Source organism: Acipenser ruthenus, chromosome 41 (assembly GCF_902713425.1).
Source record: "Acipenser ruthenus chromosome 41, fAciRut3.2 maternal haplotype, whole genome shotgun sequence".
NCBI classification, from domain to species: domain Eukaryota; kingdom Metazoa; phylum Chordata; class Actinopteri; order Acipenseriformes; family Acipenseridae; genus Acipenser; species Acipenser ruthenus.
In genome coordinates, this window is record NC_081229.1 from 5,262,261 (window position 1) to 5,276,272 (window position 14,012).

The 14,012-nt window shown below is 45.9% G+C and overlaps 2 protein-coding genes across 6 annotated transcripts in view; one reads left to right on the forward strand and one right to left on the reverse strand.

Annotated features, from left to right (window-relative positions):
* The window catches only part of LOC131709099 (collectin-12-like), a 19,771-nt gene extending 19,121 nt beyond the window's left edge, over positions 1-650 (reverse strand). The window contains exon 1 of the transcript XR_009311376.1: positions 200-650. The gene's annotated coding sequence lies outside the window, so the exon portion shown is untranslated. The remainder of the gene's footprint in view (positions 1-199) is intronic.
* Positions 1-13,777, forward strand: part of LOC117433886 (uncharacterized) — a 19,619-nt gene extending 5,842 nt beyond the window's left edge. Inside the window, exons 1-8 of one of the 5 annotated variants that reach the window (XM_059010971.1) lie at positions 699-794; positions 1,464-1,769; positions 2,455-2,751; positions 9,592-9,915; positions 10,395-10,679; positions 12,222-12,329; positions 12,439-12,503; positions 12,773-13,777. In XM_059010971.1, the coding sequence (XP_058866954.1) occupies positions 737-794; positions 1,464-1,769; positions 2,455-2,751; positions 9,592-9,915; positions 10,395-10,679; positions 12,222-12,329; positions 12,439-12,503; positions 12,773-12,889 (1,560 nt within the window). In that variant the 5' untranslated portion in view covers positions 699-736 and the 3' untranslated portion in view covers positions 12,890-13,777. Of the gene's footprint in view, positions 1-698; positions 795-1,463; positions 1,770-2,454; positions 2,752-9,591; positions 9,916-10,394; positions 10,680-11,169; positions 12,330-12,438; positions 12,504-12,772 lie in introns of those variants that run through there. The other 4 variants (XM_059010970.1, XR_009311374.1, XR_009311375.1 and 1 more) reach the window with 4 other exon arrangements.
* Positions 13,778-14,012: the final 235 nt, after the last annotated feature.

Here is a 14,012-nt window from a genome sequence, read left to right on the forward strand (position 1 = left end):
CATTAATCTGACCTCAGTGTCAAATTGATGGTTATTATTGTCCACAAAATATTGTACTGTAAAGCGTACACACTGATTTAATTCATACTGTTAGTGTTTTTATATAAATGCCCAAATCTACAGTTAACCTGTTACCGTTCTTTAAACATTTGCTCACCAATACCCGACAATTAAAATGAAAATAAATACTTGCACTTACATATCTACTTGTATATGAAGTCCATCCCTCTCCTGGATGAAGATGTCCGTGACATCATTGTAGAATTGCTCTCTCTTGGCCTGAAGTTTTAAAAGTCTCCTTTTCAATGGAAATAAGCGCCAGGGGTGAGAGCCGCCCTTGATCGGACGATTCCGAGTATGGGTTTTGATCCGTTTAAGTTGAGACATAACGTTTTTCATTTTCGGATCGGTTGATGTTATAATTGCTAGCATAGCTTGGTTGGTTTGCTAAAGAGAGGTAACTCAAGGACACGCCCCAAAGGCAGAGAAGGTCTGTGCCTTTCCAACAGTTGTTCCCGTAGCATTTTTTCCGCAAGAACGCATGCGTCGATATTAAATGTGCAATGGAATTAGTGTAGTCACGTGACACAGTTAAGGCTGCGATGCGCTGTGCTTTTTTCTCACTCATTGCTGAGACTATATGGAACGCGCTTGCGCGACTGAGTAGAGCGGCTTACGTTCAAGTTCAAAGGTAGGGAAAGGCAGAGCGCATCGCTGCCTCTCGTCTTTGCATCGAATGTTGTATATTAACAAAAAAAAATCCACTGTGCAGAAATGCGTTGTGACAACGAAAGGTAATGAACAGTCATACACAATTTAATATATAATATTACAAGGGGGGTGGACACTTATCCAACCAAGCTATTTCAGTTTTTATTTTTAATTAATTTTCTACAAATTTCTAGAATATTTTTTTCACTTGGAAGTTGTGGTGTAGGATATGAATTTAATTCCAGGCTATAAGGCAACAAAAGGTGAACATTTTGAAAGGGGGTGTAGACTTTCTATAGGCATTGTATATATATATATATACATTGTTATTATTTATTTCTTAGCAGACACCCTTATCCAGGGCAACTTACATTGTTATAAGATATCACATTATTTTTACATACAATTAAATTATTATTTACACACAATTACCCATTTATACAGTTGGATTTTTACTGGAGCAATCTAGGTAAAGTACCTTGCTCAAGGGTACAGCAGCAGTGTCCCCCACCTGGGACTGAACCCACGACCCTCCGGTCAAGTGTCCAGAGCCCTAACCACTACTCCACACTGCTGCCCTAGTATTGTATTATATTGCAAGCATTGTAAAGCACAGAAAGGCATGGTAAAGCAAATAATAAATATGGCAAAACAAGGGCAAACTATGTTAATGCATAATAGTTTAACCATGGGAAAAAACAGTAGCATCAGTAGTAGAAGTAATGGTACTATTCTTCTCCTTCTCCTTCCAGGTTTCTTGCAGTACTCGTCTCTGGGAGAGACTGTTACCCTGCCTTGTGCAGGATTCCAGAAATATGAAGACTCATTCATTCATTGGACCTTTAGTCAAAGATATGAAACATCTTCGGAGCTGGCCTCGGGTGGGAAGATTACAGTCAAACAGCCAGAGAGAGCTGCAAGACTGGAGGTGCTGCCTGACTCGTCTCTGCGGATACACCACCTGCACACAGAGGATGCGGGCCGGTATGACTGTGAACAATATGTAAATGGGGACTTTTATCCAGGAGGAGCTATTGTTTTTCTGACCCTGCTCACCAGTAAGTGTGTTGTAGTGTTTAAAGTAACTATTAGTGGTGTTAGAACCAGTTATATTACCATAGCTCGTGTATCATACACACACATACTAATTTTACTAATCATAGTTCTGCAACATAATAAAAATATAATAAAGTGTTATAAAGCACAGTGAAAGCATGGTCAAGTATCCCATAGTAACAGCACAGCAGAGTGTGATAAAGTACAGTGAAAGCATAGGTTGGCATTTCAAAGAGATGTTTGGTAAATCATTTTAAAAACATAGTTAACGAAAGCAAAATGCCTAGTGATAGAAAAAAACATGGAATATAAAAAACAAAACAAATATTACCGTGCAAACCTTTATAAGGGCACATGGCAACCAGAAGTCTTTAATCTGTACGTGGGACTGGCAGACTTGTTTCTAATCAGACATCATGGGAAGCCATGCTGTTGAAGAGTGTGCACGTGTGATAGGGTTGACAGGAGTTAGTGTGTGGTTTCTTGGATCTTTTGAAGAAACTCATTGGTAGGTGTCACTTGATGTGCAAGTAAAGTTGTAGCAGCTAAATCGAAACAGCTTTTATTTGAGATGAAGGCACAGTCTGAAAGCACTCTTTCTATACAGATATGTTAATGTGGCACATATATTTAGCTATTTTTATACCGGTGGTCTTTAATACCGTTGCTCTTTGGTTTCCCTTTCAGTTACAGCTGTCCCAGGTGCAGACTTAATGAGAGGCATCGATTTAGCTCTACAGTGCACCCTGGTGTGTAATGGTGGTATTGCAGACTGCAGGTCAGTTCCTGACAATGTTAAACTGACCTGGGTGGATGATAAAGGCACAGCCCTGCAGGGAGACAGGTTCAAGATCACTTCCTACAGAAAACATTCCACTCTGTCCCTGAAGCTGCAGAAATCAGACCACAACAGGAGATGGAGATGCGACCTAACTGAGGGGGGTGCAGTAAAGGCTTTGTATAGCTACACCACTACACTTACAGGTATTATTCATATCATTGCTGAGTGTTTGTGGCTAATATAATAAATAACCCAATAAGCATGACCTGCAGTGCACTTTCCGCTGTATAGGTCTCACTGGCTGTTTTGGGGCTGTAGTAACAGGTGGCAAAAAGAGTGTTTTTTATTATTTTGTTTTGTTTCTTTTTAATTCTCCTTCAAACAATAACAACATCATTGCAAGTGTCCTCTGTGGGTCATAGCACATCACTGGACTTTGCTGTTTTCACCTTCGTCCATCACACACCGGTTTCTGCTGCCTCTGATTCAGGGTTGCTATTAATTCATTTTCCCTGCCGGTGTGAGCAGCAGTGTGTGTGGCAATCGTGTAAGAACACTGGAAAAGGACACTGGCTGTTCTGGGTGCTTCTGTGCTGTTATGTGTTGTGTTATTTTATTACGCAGTTAGTTGTGTATTTAAAATATTTATCATTCTTCATTTGCTTTTATATGTCTGCTATGTCATTTCTCTCCGTATCTTTCTTTATCTATTTTCTTTTTCAATTTATGACCCTTGCTCTTGCGTATCGTTCTATTAATCATACTGCCCCTTCATCTCTATCTCCAATCCCTCGTGTCTTCTTATATTCCTTCTCGTCCTCTCCGCTCATCCTCTACTGGCCGGCTTGTTATGCCTTCTCTTTCCTCTCCTTCCTCCCGTGCTGCTCCTTCTCTTCACTCTCCTTCCTCCCATGTTCACTCCTTCTCTTCACTCTCCTTCCTCCCGTGCTGCTCCTTCTCTTCACTCTCCTTCCTCCCGTGTTCACTCCTTCTCTTCACTCTCCTTCCTCCCGTGCTGCTCCTTCTCTTCACTCTCCTTCCTCTCGTGTTCACTCCTTCTCTTCACTCTCCTTACTCCCGTGCTGCTCCTTCTCTTCACTCTCCTTCCTCCCGTGTTCACTCCTTCTCTTCACTCTCCTTCCTCCCGTGCTGCTCCTTCTCTTCACTCTCCTTCCTCCCGTGCTCACTCCTTCTCTTCACTCTCCTTCCTCCCGTGTTCACTCCTTCTCTTCACTCTCCTTCCTCCCGTGCTGCTCCTTCTCTTCACTCTCCTTCCTCCCGTGCTCACTCCTTCTCTTCACTCTCCTTCCTCCCGTGCTCACTCCTTCTCTTCACTCTCCTTACTCCCGTGCTGCTCCTTCTCTTCACTCTCCTTCCTCCCGTGCTCACTCCTTCTCTTCACTCTCCTTCCTCCCGTGCTCACTCCTTCTCTTCACTCTCCTTACTCCCGTGCTGCTCCTTCTCTTCACTCTCCTTCCTCCCGTGTTCACTCCTTCTCTTCACTCTCCTTCCTCCCGTGCTGCTCCTTCTCTTCACTCTCCTTCCTCCCGTGCTCACTCCTTCTCTTCACTCTCCTTCCTCCCGTGCTCACTCCTTCTCTTCACTCTCCTTACTCCCGTGCTCTCTCCTTCTCTTCACTCTCCTTCCTCCCGTGTTCACTCCTTCTCTTCACTCTCCTTCCTCCCGTGCTGCTCCTTCTCTTCACTCTCCTTCCTCCCGTGCTGCTCCATCTCTTCACTCTCCTTCCTCCCGTGCTCACTCCTTCTCTTCACTCTCCTTACTCCCGTGCTGCTCCTTCTCTTCACTCTCCTTCCTCCCGTGCTGCTCCTTCTCTTCACTCTCCTTCCTCCCGTGCTGCTCCTTCTCTTCACTCTCCTTCCTCCCGTGCTGCTCCTTCTCTTCACTCTCCTTCCTCCCGTGCTCGCTCCTTCTCTTCACTCTCCTTCCTCCCGTGCTGACTCCTTCTCTTCACTCTCCTTCCTCCCGTGCTGACTCCTTCTCTTCACTCTCCTTCCTCCCGTGCTGCTCCTTCTATTCACTCTCCTTCCTCCTGTGCTCACTCCTTCTCTTCACTCTCCTTCCTCCCGTGCTGCTCCTTCTCTTCACTCTCCTTCCTCCTGTGCTCACTCCTTCTCTTCACTCTCCTTCCTCCCGTGCTGCTCCTTCTCTTCACTCTCCTTCCTCCCGTGCTCGCTCCTTCTCTTCACTCTCCTTCCTCCCGTGCTCGCTCCTTCTCTTCACTCTCCTTCGTCCCGTGCTCGCTCCTTCTCTTCACTCTCCTTCGTCCCGTGCTGCTCCTTCTCTTCACTCTCCTTTTTTTATTGGCTGTAACTTATATATTGCTATATTGTTTCATTTATGCAAGTTGCTTTGGATAAGTGTCTGCTAAATAATGAAATAATAATACTTTTGAAAGAAACATATGTTATAGCAAACATGGATGTTTGCTTTAAAACTCTATATATATATATATATATATATATATAGTGAAAAAACCGCACCCACTCAGGTTCTTTGCCCCTTTAAAACAGACCCAGGACACAGGAAATTGAGGTTTTTAAGCGCTAACGCGCTTGTAACAGGGCGAGCAGCCCTGTACATTGTTTTGTTTATTTTTAGAACGAGGGTTCCCCCTCCGCCCCTGTGTTATTTTGTGTTTGTTTATTTTGATTGTTGTATGCATGACGGCGAGCACCGTATGTTTGTTATTGTTTTGTTTATTTTTAAAACATGTCCTGGCAGAGGCGAGATCGTTGCTCGTCCTCTGCCAGGTGTAATGAAAAAAACTCGTGCAGAAGGTGGCCATCTCCCGAATTAATTAAGTGATTAATTTTGTTGCTAATCGGGAGATGGTCTCCTGAATATAAAAAGCCTGCAGCTCTCTAGCTCGAGGTGGGTGTTTGGAGCGAGAGGAGAGAACGAGAGGAGAGAACGAGAGGAGAGAAACGAAATGAAACGAAACGAAAGGAAACGAAAGTAAAAGGATCAGTGACAGCTATTTGCCCAGCCTGACTTTTGTTTATATATTTTGTGTTCGTGATTTGTTTTTGTTGAACCTTTTATTTTTGCTCTGCGAGCAAGTGTTTATTTTTGTTTAAATATTTAATTTATTTTTGAATTAAAAAGGCGCAAGCCTTTTTGAACTGCAGTACCTGGTGTCAGTATTTTTGTTCCTGCTTCTGCCGTGACGTCAGACCACTCAGCCATCCCTGTCACACGTGATGTCCAGCGTGGGATCTCCAGCGCCTCCTAGACGCAGGCAGAAGTAGGGTACTGCAGCTTTTTTTTTTTTTTTCGTTTTTCTAATTGGATGGGAGGAAGGAAGATGGGAGGAAGAAGGAGGATGAGGAGACAGCAGCCACTGCAGCAACAACAGCAGGCACAGGAGGAGATGAGCTGGGACGCCTTCCTCCATAGCATAAGCCAGCTGAGTTGTTGCTGCATCTGTGGGGAGCGGGGGCATTTCCCAGTTAATCCCCCCTCCCTGAAGACTGGGATTACAGCTGCTGGAGGGGAGACAAGAGGGAGGAGTCGGTGCATCCTGCGCCTGAGTGGGAGGAGCCCGAACGTCCTGCACCTGAGTGGGAGGAGCCTGAACATCCTGCGCCTGAGTGGGAGGAGCCCGAACGTCCTGCGCCTGAGTGGGAGGAGCCCGAACGTCCTGCGCCTGAGTGGGAGGAGCCCGAACGTCCTGCGCCTGAGTGGGAGGAGCCCGAACGTCCTGCGCCTAAAAGGGAGGAGCCCGAACGTCCTGCGTCTGAGTGGGAGGAGCCCGAACATCCTGCGCCTGAGTGGGAGGAGCCCGAACATCCTGTGCCTAAAAGGGAGGAGCCCGAACGTCCTGCGCCTAAAAGGGAGGAGCCCGAACGTCCTGCGCCTAAAAGGGAGGAGCCCGAACGTCCTACGCCTGAGTGGGAGGAGCCCGAATGTCCTGCGCCTGAGTGGGAGGAGCCCGAACGTCCACAGCCCAAGAGGGGGGAGTCGGTGCGTCCACAGCCCAAGAGGGGGGAGTCGGTGCGTCCACAGCCCAAGAGGGGGGAGTCGGTGCGTCCACGACCCAAGAAGGGGAAGGCCGAAGGTCCACCGCCGTGGGAGGACGACGTGTCGCTCCCACCACCACCAGCAGAGGGAGAATACCTGCTGGTGCCACCTCCGTCTCCATGGGAGGACTGTGTGTCGCTCCCACCTCCGCCAGCAGAGGGAGCATACCTGCTGGTTCCACCTCCACCGCCCTGGGAGGACTGTGTGTCGCTCCCACCACCACCAGCAGAGGGAGAATACCTGCTGGTGCCACCTCCGTCTCCGTGGGAGGACGACATGTCGCTCCCACCACCACCACCAGCAGAGGGAGCATGCCTGCTGGTTTCCCTGTTGCAGCCAGAAGGGGAGGAGCCGCCTTCGCAGCCTGAAGGGGAGGAGCCCCTGCCGCCTTCGCAGCCTGAAGGGGAGGAGCCCCTGCCGCCTTCGCAGCCTGAAGGGGAGGAGCCCCTGCCGCCTTCGCAGCCTGAAGGGGTGGAGCCCCTGCCGCCTTCGCAGCCTGAAGGGGAGGAGCCCCTGCCGCCTTCGCTGCCAGAAGGGGAGGAGGGGAACGGACGGCCATGAAGAAAGGGGGAGAGGTCCGGAGACCAGCTCCCCCAGCCGCACTTTCGCGGCCGGAGATCATGTGGTCGGAGCCCCACGGAGGGGAGCTGCCGGCCATCAAGAAAGGGGGGGAGGTCAGGAGACCAGCTCCCCCAGCCGCACTTTCGCAGCCGGAGATCATGTGGTCAGAGCCCCACGGAGGGGAACTGCTGGCCGTGAAGAGGAGGGGGAAGGTCAAGAGACCAGCTCCCCCAACCGCACTTTCGCGGCAGGAGATTGTGTGGTCGGAGCCCCACAGAGGGGAACTGCTGGCCATGAAGAGGAGGGGGAAGGTCAGGAGACCAGATCCCCCAGCCGCACTTTCGCGGCAGGAGATTGTGTGGTCGGAGCCCGACGGAGGGGACCTGCTGGCCATGAAGAGGAGGGGGAAGGTCAGGAGACCAGCTCCCCCAGCCGCAATTTCGCGGCAGGATAGAGTGTGGCGGGAGCCCCGGAAGAGGGAGCTGTCGGCCACAAAGAATTGGGGGGTGCCAGAGATTCCACCATGGCCACCCCCCAGAAACAACTTGCTTCCCCCTCTTCCGGGACTTTGAGACTGAGGGGGGAGGTGGCCGTTGGGGCCATGTGTGCGTTGCACAAGGGGGGGGATATGTAACAGGGCGAGCAGCCCTGTACATTGTTTTGTTTATTTTTAGAACGAGGGTTCCCCCTCCGCCCCTGTGTTATTTTGTGTGTTTATTTTGATTGTTGTATGCATGACGGCGAGCACCGTATGTTTGTTATTGTTTTGTTTATTTTTAAAACATGTCCTGGCAGAGGCGAGATCGTTGCTCGTCCTCTGCCAGGTGTAATGAAAAAAACTCGTGCAGAAGGTGGCCATCTCCCGAATTAATTAAGTGATTAATTTTGTTGCTAATCGGGAGATGGTCTCCTGAATATAAAAAGCCTGCAGCTCTCTAGCTCGAGGTGGGTGTTTGGAGCGAGAGGAGAGAACGAGAGGAGAGAACGAGAGGAGAGAAACGAAATGAAACGAAACGAAAGGAAACGAAAGTAAAAGGATCAGTGACAGCTATTTGCCCAGCCTGACCTTTGTTTATATATTTTGTGTTCGTGATTTGTTTTTGTTGAACCTTTTATTTTTGCTCTGCGAGCAAGTGTTTATTTTTGTTTAAATATTTAATTTTTTTTTTTAATTAAAACGGAGCAAGCCTTTTTGAACTGCACTACCTGGTGTCAGTATTTTTGTTCCTGCTTCTGCCGTGACGTCAGACCACTCAGCCATCCCTGTCACAGCGCTATATATTTTTTTTTAAATAAACACAAAAACAAAATAAACAAAACAAACAAAAAGTTATACAGCACACTCCACAAAAGGTTTCACACTACCTACTCACTCACTCACTCACTCACTCACTCACTCACTCGCAAGCGGGCTCTTCACACAGCAGCCCCAAACAGACTGGCTGCTTTTCTTAAATACCCTGCACCTGGCTCTAATTTACAATGCTAGCCAGGTGCAGGGGATCATTACTAATTAAACCATTAAACAAATTAAATTAAACAATTAAACAAATTAAAGCTGTTCCCTTCTGGGAGATGTAGTCCTATTCCCCCAGGACTACACTATCTCACTATATATATATATATATATATATATATATAATGCTAACTTACCAGGTCTGTTCACCTGGAAAATGACATTGTCCCCACCCCTGCTGACTGCCAGGCTTTTCAGCCAGAAGATACTGCTGAGGTGCAGTGACCTGGGAAGTGACACAGTAACAAACTTCCTAAAAAGTAAAGCAAACTGAGAACTTCCTTGAACCTACAGTCGTTTAGTACCAGAGATCATGTTTTAAATTGAAAACACATGTTTGCTAAGACATGTGCTTCTTTCAAAACTGCACATGTGTAGAGAGTGCACACCAGCAACTATAGAATTACTTTGTCAGCATCCTCTGTACATACTTAGCATTTGCAACCTTTTTGTATCCCAAAATTAGTAGGAATGCAACTATGTTATATATTTGAACACTTGTTTTTTTTTATATACTCTGTTGTATTCAGCTGTTACAAACTAAGTATGTAACTTGCATGTACTGTATGTGATGTGAAACAGCATGTTTAGTAGGATTGTTTGGAGCTGCCGAAAAAGTTTTTTGGAAACACACCAGGATATTTATTTATATACAGACTTCAAGCGCCTCAAAGTAATTTACTGGAGGCTGTGTGGTCCAGTGGTTAAAGAAAAGGGTTCAAATCCCAGCTCACTTAATGACTCACTGTGTGACCCTGAGCAAGTCATCTCCTTGTGTTCTGTCTTTTGGGTGAGATGTTGTAAGTGACTCTGCAGCTCATGCATAGTTCACCCTAGTCTCTGTAAGTCACCTTGGATAAGGGCATCTGATAAATAAACAGATAATAATGAGCTAAATCAGTTGTGCTGTTTTTATTTCCCACAGGTGAAGATGTGTACTCCACTGTGGGAGGATTCATTCACTTCCCCTGTGCAAATACTGCTCAGCCAGAGGCAGGGCAGCAATTAATTTGGTCCTTTCAGAGATCTGGGACCAAGAGTTGGAAGACTCTATTCACATTCCGACCCAGTGGGAATGTACTCACCAATGCTGAAGAGGTAGACAAGAACAGACTGGCAATGGCAGTCAATACTTCCTTGCTGATCCGCAGTGTCCAGACAGCAGACAGTGGGCTCTATCGGTGTTCACAGCACAAGGATTCTAACCTTCAGAAACACCTTCAGGTGTTGGCTCTGAACGTACTCTCTGGTAAGTCTGGTCAATATGTTCCTGTTTAATGCAGATGAGAGGTGCGTTCAAGTCTGGTATCTCAAGTCCAGGTTCAACGTTTCTGGTTATTTTGTCCTTTATATTTCCTGGATTGTGCTGCAGGGATGAAGCACTACCCTATCAAGACCCCTGTCTGGGGTGGGGGGGTGGATTCCCCCACAGCTCACACCCCCTTACTTATTTAATGCACATCTTGGCAGCCCGGCAGTTCCACTCTTTGGATATAAATTACTTTAATGAGTCATCCCTCGAGAGCATCCCAGAATGCATTCTCCATTTACAACCAAGGTGGAACAATGGGTGTTTGCTCTTCGTTATAAACGTGCTATTGAAACAGTGACTGCAATGGGATTGAATCGCTCACACCAAGATATGTAGTCTGAGTGGGTAAAAACTAGGTAATAATCCTGCATTGCTTTTTATCATTTGGATATGGACTGTATGTGTTTGTTTTCCAGGGAGTGCTGACCGGATTTCACCCTTGCAGGCAGGCTCCAACGCCACCCTGACATGCTCCTTGACCTGTGGGTTTGTATGTCCACCAGCCAAGCTGCTCTGGAGTGACAGTAATGGAAGCAGCCTGCAGGGCGGCGCTAGAGAGGGTTTTCTGATCCGATCGAACATCACTAGCTCCCAGCTGTTTGTCACTGGCCTGCAGAGCTCTGAGCAGATCAGGTGCAGTGTGGAGGAGGAGGGGAAGCAGAGAGTCTACCTGCAGTATCTCATTCAAGTAACTGCACCAGGTGGATGATTATTTTCTTTATACTAGATACTTTGCTCAGTATGTTATCGTGGAAGGGTGGTGGGTAGTTCACTGACACACAGGAGACACAGAGGTAATTGGGAACACTGCACAGGTGCCCAGTTTTATTATGGGTAGGTAATTTCTTTTCAGCCCGCAGAGGGCACTGTTGTCTGTGGTCTGCCTTACCAGCGATGGTACAGACAGAGCCATAACTATACCGGGAGCAGTACAGAATACAGGTGCTCAAACACAAGAATAATCAAAAGGCGAAAGGAACAGGGAAAATAAAGCACAATAAACAAAACTACAAATAAAAGGTGCTGCGCTCGGCAGCTTCCCCCAACCGGCCCGGGTCTCCGTACTACACTCACGGCTCCCTCAACCTGCTATACAAATGTTTATCGGGGCTGCCCAAGGTTTTCCCCGCTACCATGAATTCTTTTTCTTTTCTTTTTCTTTTCTTTTCATTGGGATTTCCGTCCCTGTAGTTCTCGATCCTGGACCAGAGCTTCCGTATGCTCAGTACGTCTCAGAGGGCAGAACTGAGGGAACAGCAGAATGTTATCTTATAGGGCCAGCAATCCCCCCAAGACCCGCCTCTCAGCCACTCAGAGAGAAGGAAAGCCCGCACACCCACTCTCCCACCTCTCCATTTCACTGTCATGACTGACAGGCGAATATTGACGGGCTGCTGCCCTCTTCCTGCAGTACTTCGAACACATCAGAAGAGTCAGTACAGTTATAAAGAGAGATTTATTACACACTGAGCCATGCATCATTTGCAAAAGAGAAGCAGGAAATGTGTTAACAATTTACAGTTTATTTATTCAACAAGATTTTACCCATTTACCTGTTATCTTTACAACAGACACCAATAACTTGAATTCCAGGGTCAATCTGAACATGAGTGGCCTAATGATAATGAACTGTGAAAAAATGTAATAAACTAACAGACACCCAGACAGAATGATACTGTAGTGTCAAACTGAACAGGATCGCAAGACACTGTCTGTCTGAAGCTTTAATAAAACAAAACTATAAAAAAATTAGTAAACTAACACAGAAACCCAGACGGAATGACATTGTTATTATTATTTGTTTATTTAGCAGACACCTTTATCCAAGGCGACTTACAGAGACTAGGGTGTGTGAACTATGTATCAGCTGCAGAGTCACTTACAACTACGTCTCACCGGAAAGACGGAGCACAAGGAGGTTAAGTGACTTGCTCAGGGTCACACAATAAGTCAGTGGCAGAGGTGGGATTCAAACCAGGGACCTCCTGGTTGCAAGCCCTTTTCTTTAACCACTGGACCACACAGCCTCCACACAGCCTTGTGTCAGACGAAACAGCATTGTGTGGGCACTGTCTGTCTGCTAAAGCTGGTGCTTTAATGAAACTAAACTCCAGGAGAATGTCGTTAAACAAACAGCAAAAAGGGGTTATACTGTATCGCTAAACCAAACGGGTGGGGGTGAGCTGTCTGTCTGTCTGTCTGCAGCTCTAATGGACTGATTGTTTTTCTCTCACTCCTCAAAGAAAATCTGGTATTGATTGCAACAGCTTCAGCAGCGGCCATCGCTCTCCTCATAGTTTTGATCCTCGCAGTTACATTCTGTATTTGGAAGAGGAAGAGATCAGATTCAGGTAGGGCTCTTTATTGAATAACTGACTCAAGTCCTGCTGCCATCGATTTCTTCAGCAATCCCTCTTCACAAAATACAAGCTAAAGGAACATCTCTTCTTCCTTTCACAGATAACCACGTCCAGGTTGAATATTTAACGAAGGAGTCTGTCAGTGAGATTCCTGCTCAGGTTACGGTGAGAACAGGATGTGTCAATGAGTAGTAGTATTGTATTAATAGTTTCATAATCACGAACCTGTTTGTTAATGGTGATAGTGCATCCTAATACCACAAGTTTGAATAGCAAGCAGTATTGCACTTGCCATTAGCCTCATACTGACGACTGATCCGGCTCAACAAATGGTTCTTTCTAAAGGATTACCCTAAAGCAGTTCCTCCAGTCCTGCTGTGTGCATCCCTTCACACTGTGAGCCTCACCTCCCGCTTCTCTCTTGTGAACCACAGGGGGGCGCCGGGGAGAACTACTCCAGCATTCAGTTCAACAACGAGGGAAGAGGACCTGAAAGGAGACAGGTTCCGGCGGAGGAAAACAACGGCATCATTTACTCTGCAATCAAATGATCGACAGACCCCGGCTGCTCTCGCTATTACAGCATTAAGACATCTGGTGGCGCTGTGTGCCAAGAAATTGTTCCGCTTTGTTTGGTTCATGATTATTTTTAAGGTATCATCTCTGCAGTGCATTGTGGGATTGTCGTACTGGGTCCCAGAGTTAGGTTTAATGAAAGGTCTTGTTTAAGTGGCAAATCAGTTACATTTGCTAGTTTTGCAACATATTTTCATTGCTATTCATTATTGATTGGTACTCAATTGTAAAGGTGAGGGAAGGGCAGCTTTTCTTGTTCTGAAATGAACACATTAATAAATAGGTGTGTTTTGATTAATTTAATACCTGCTGGCAATACGAGCCCCAGCACACCCCAAGTTTGTTAGTTTATATTCCTTCTTCAGAGCATTAAACGTTCCTTCAAGTTTTGTGAATGGGGATCAAAAGGCCATTTTATATATAAAAAATATCTATTTGGAGTAGTTTTATATTTTCATGATTTTTATATTTTAACTTCTATAAAAGTGGATGTATGTGTTAAATGTTAATGTTTTTTTTTTTTTTTTTTTTTTTATAATAATGAATACTTATATTATTATGAATAGAACTTAAAATAAGTTATACTGCATGTTGCTTGAATTGTTTTCTAAATAATGCATCTCTGCTGCAGAGTGTAGTGTGAGGATAATTTACTATTTGTATTCAGTGTTCATTCATTCCAGATATTAGATATTAATATAGAATCAGATACCCTCAGTTAGTGTGCGTGTCAGCATGTGTGTGTTTTTTTTAAAGCATTCATTTTGCTACTGTATTCTAGCCGGGAACTCCATTGAGACGTAGTTTATGTGATTTAAGCTCACACACCTTTCCTAAATAAAGATTTCAAGCTATCCCAGCAACTACACTGGACTCCTCTGTCTGTCTGTCTGTCTGTTTGTTTGTCTGTTTGTTTGTTTCCATTGTACCTTTCCTCCTTTTGGTGTTGTTATCAGTGAAACAGGTTTTCAAAATTGAGTTGAAAGAGAAAAAAAGAGGATGGGTGTGTTTTTCAGAACTGAAAGTTAAACAGTGAGATAGAGACAAACCAGAGAGAGAGAGAGCACGTACCCAGAGAATAGCATCTTCACCTGAGAG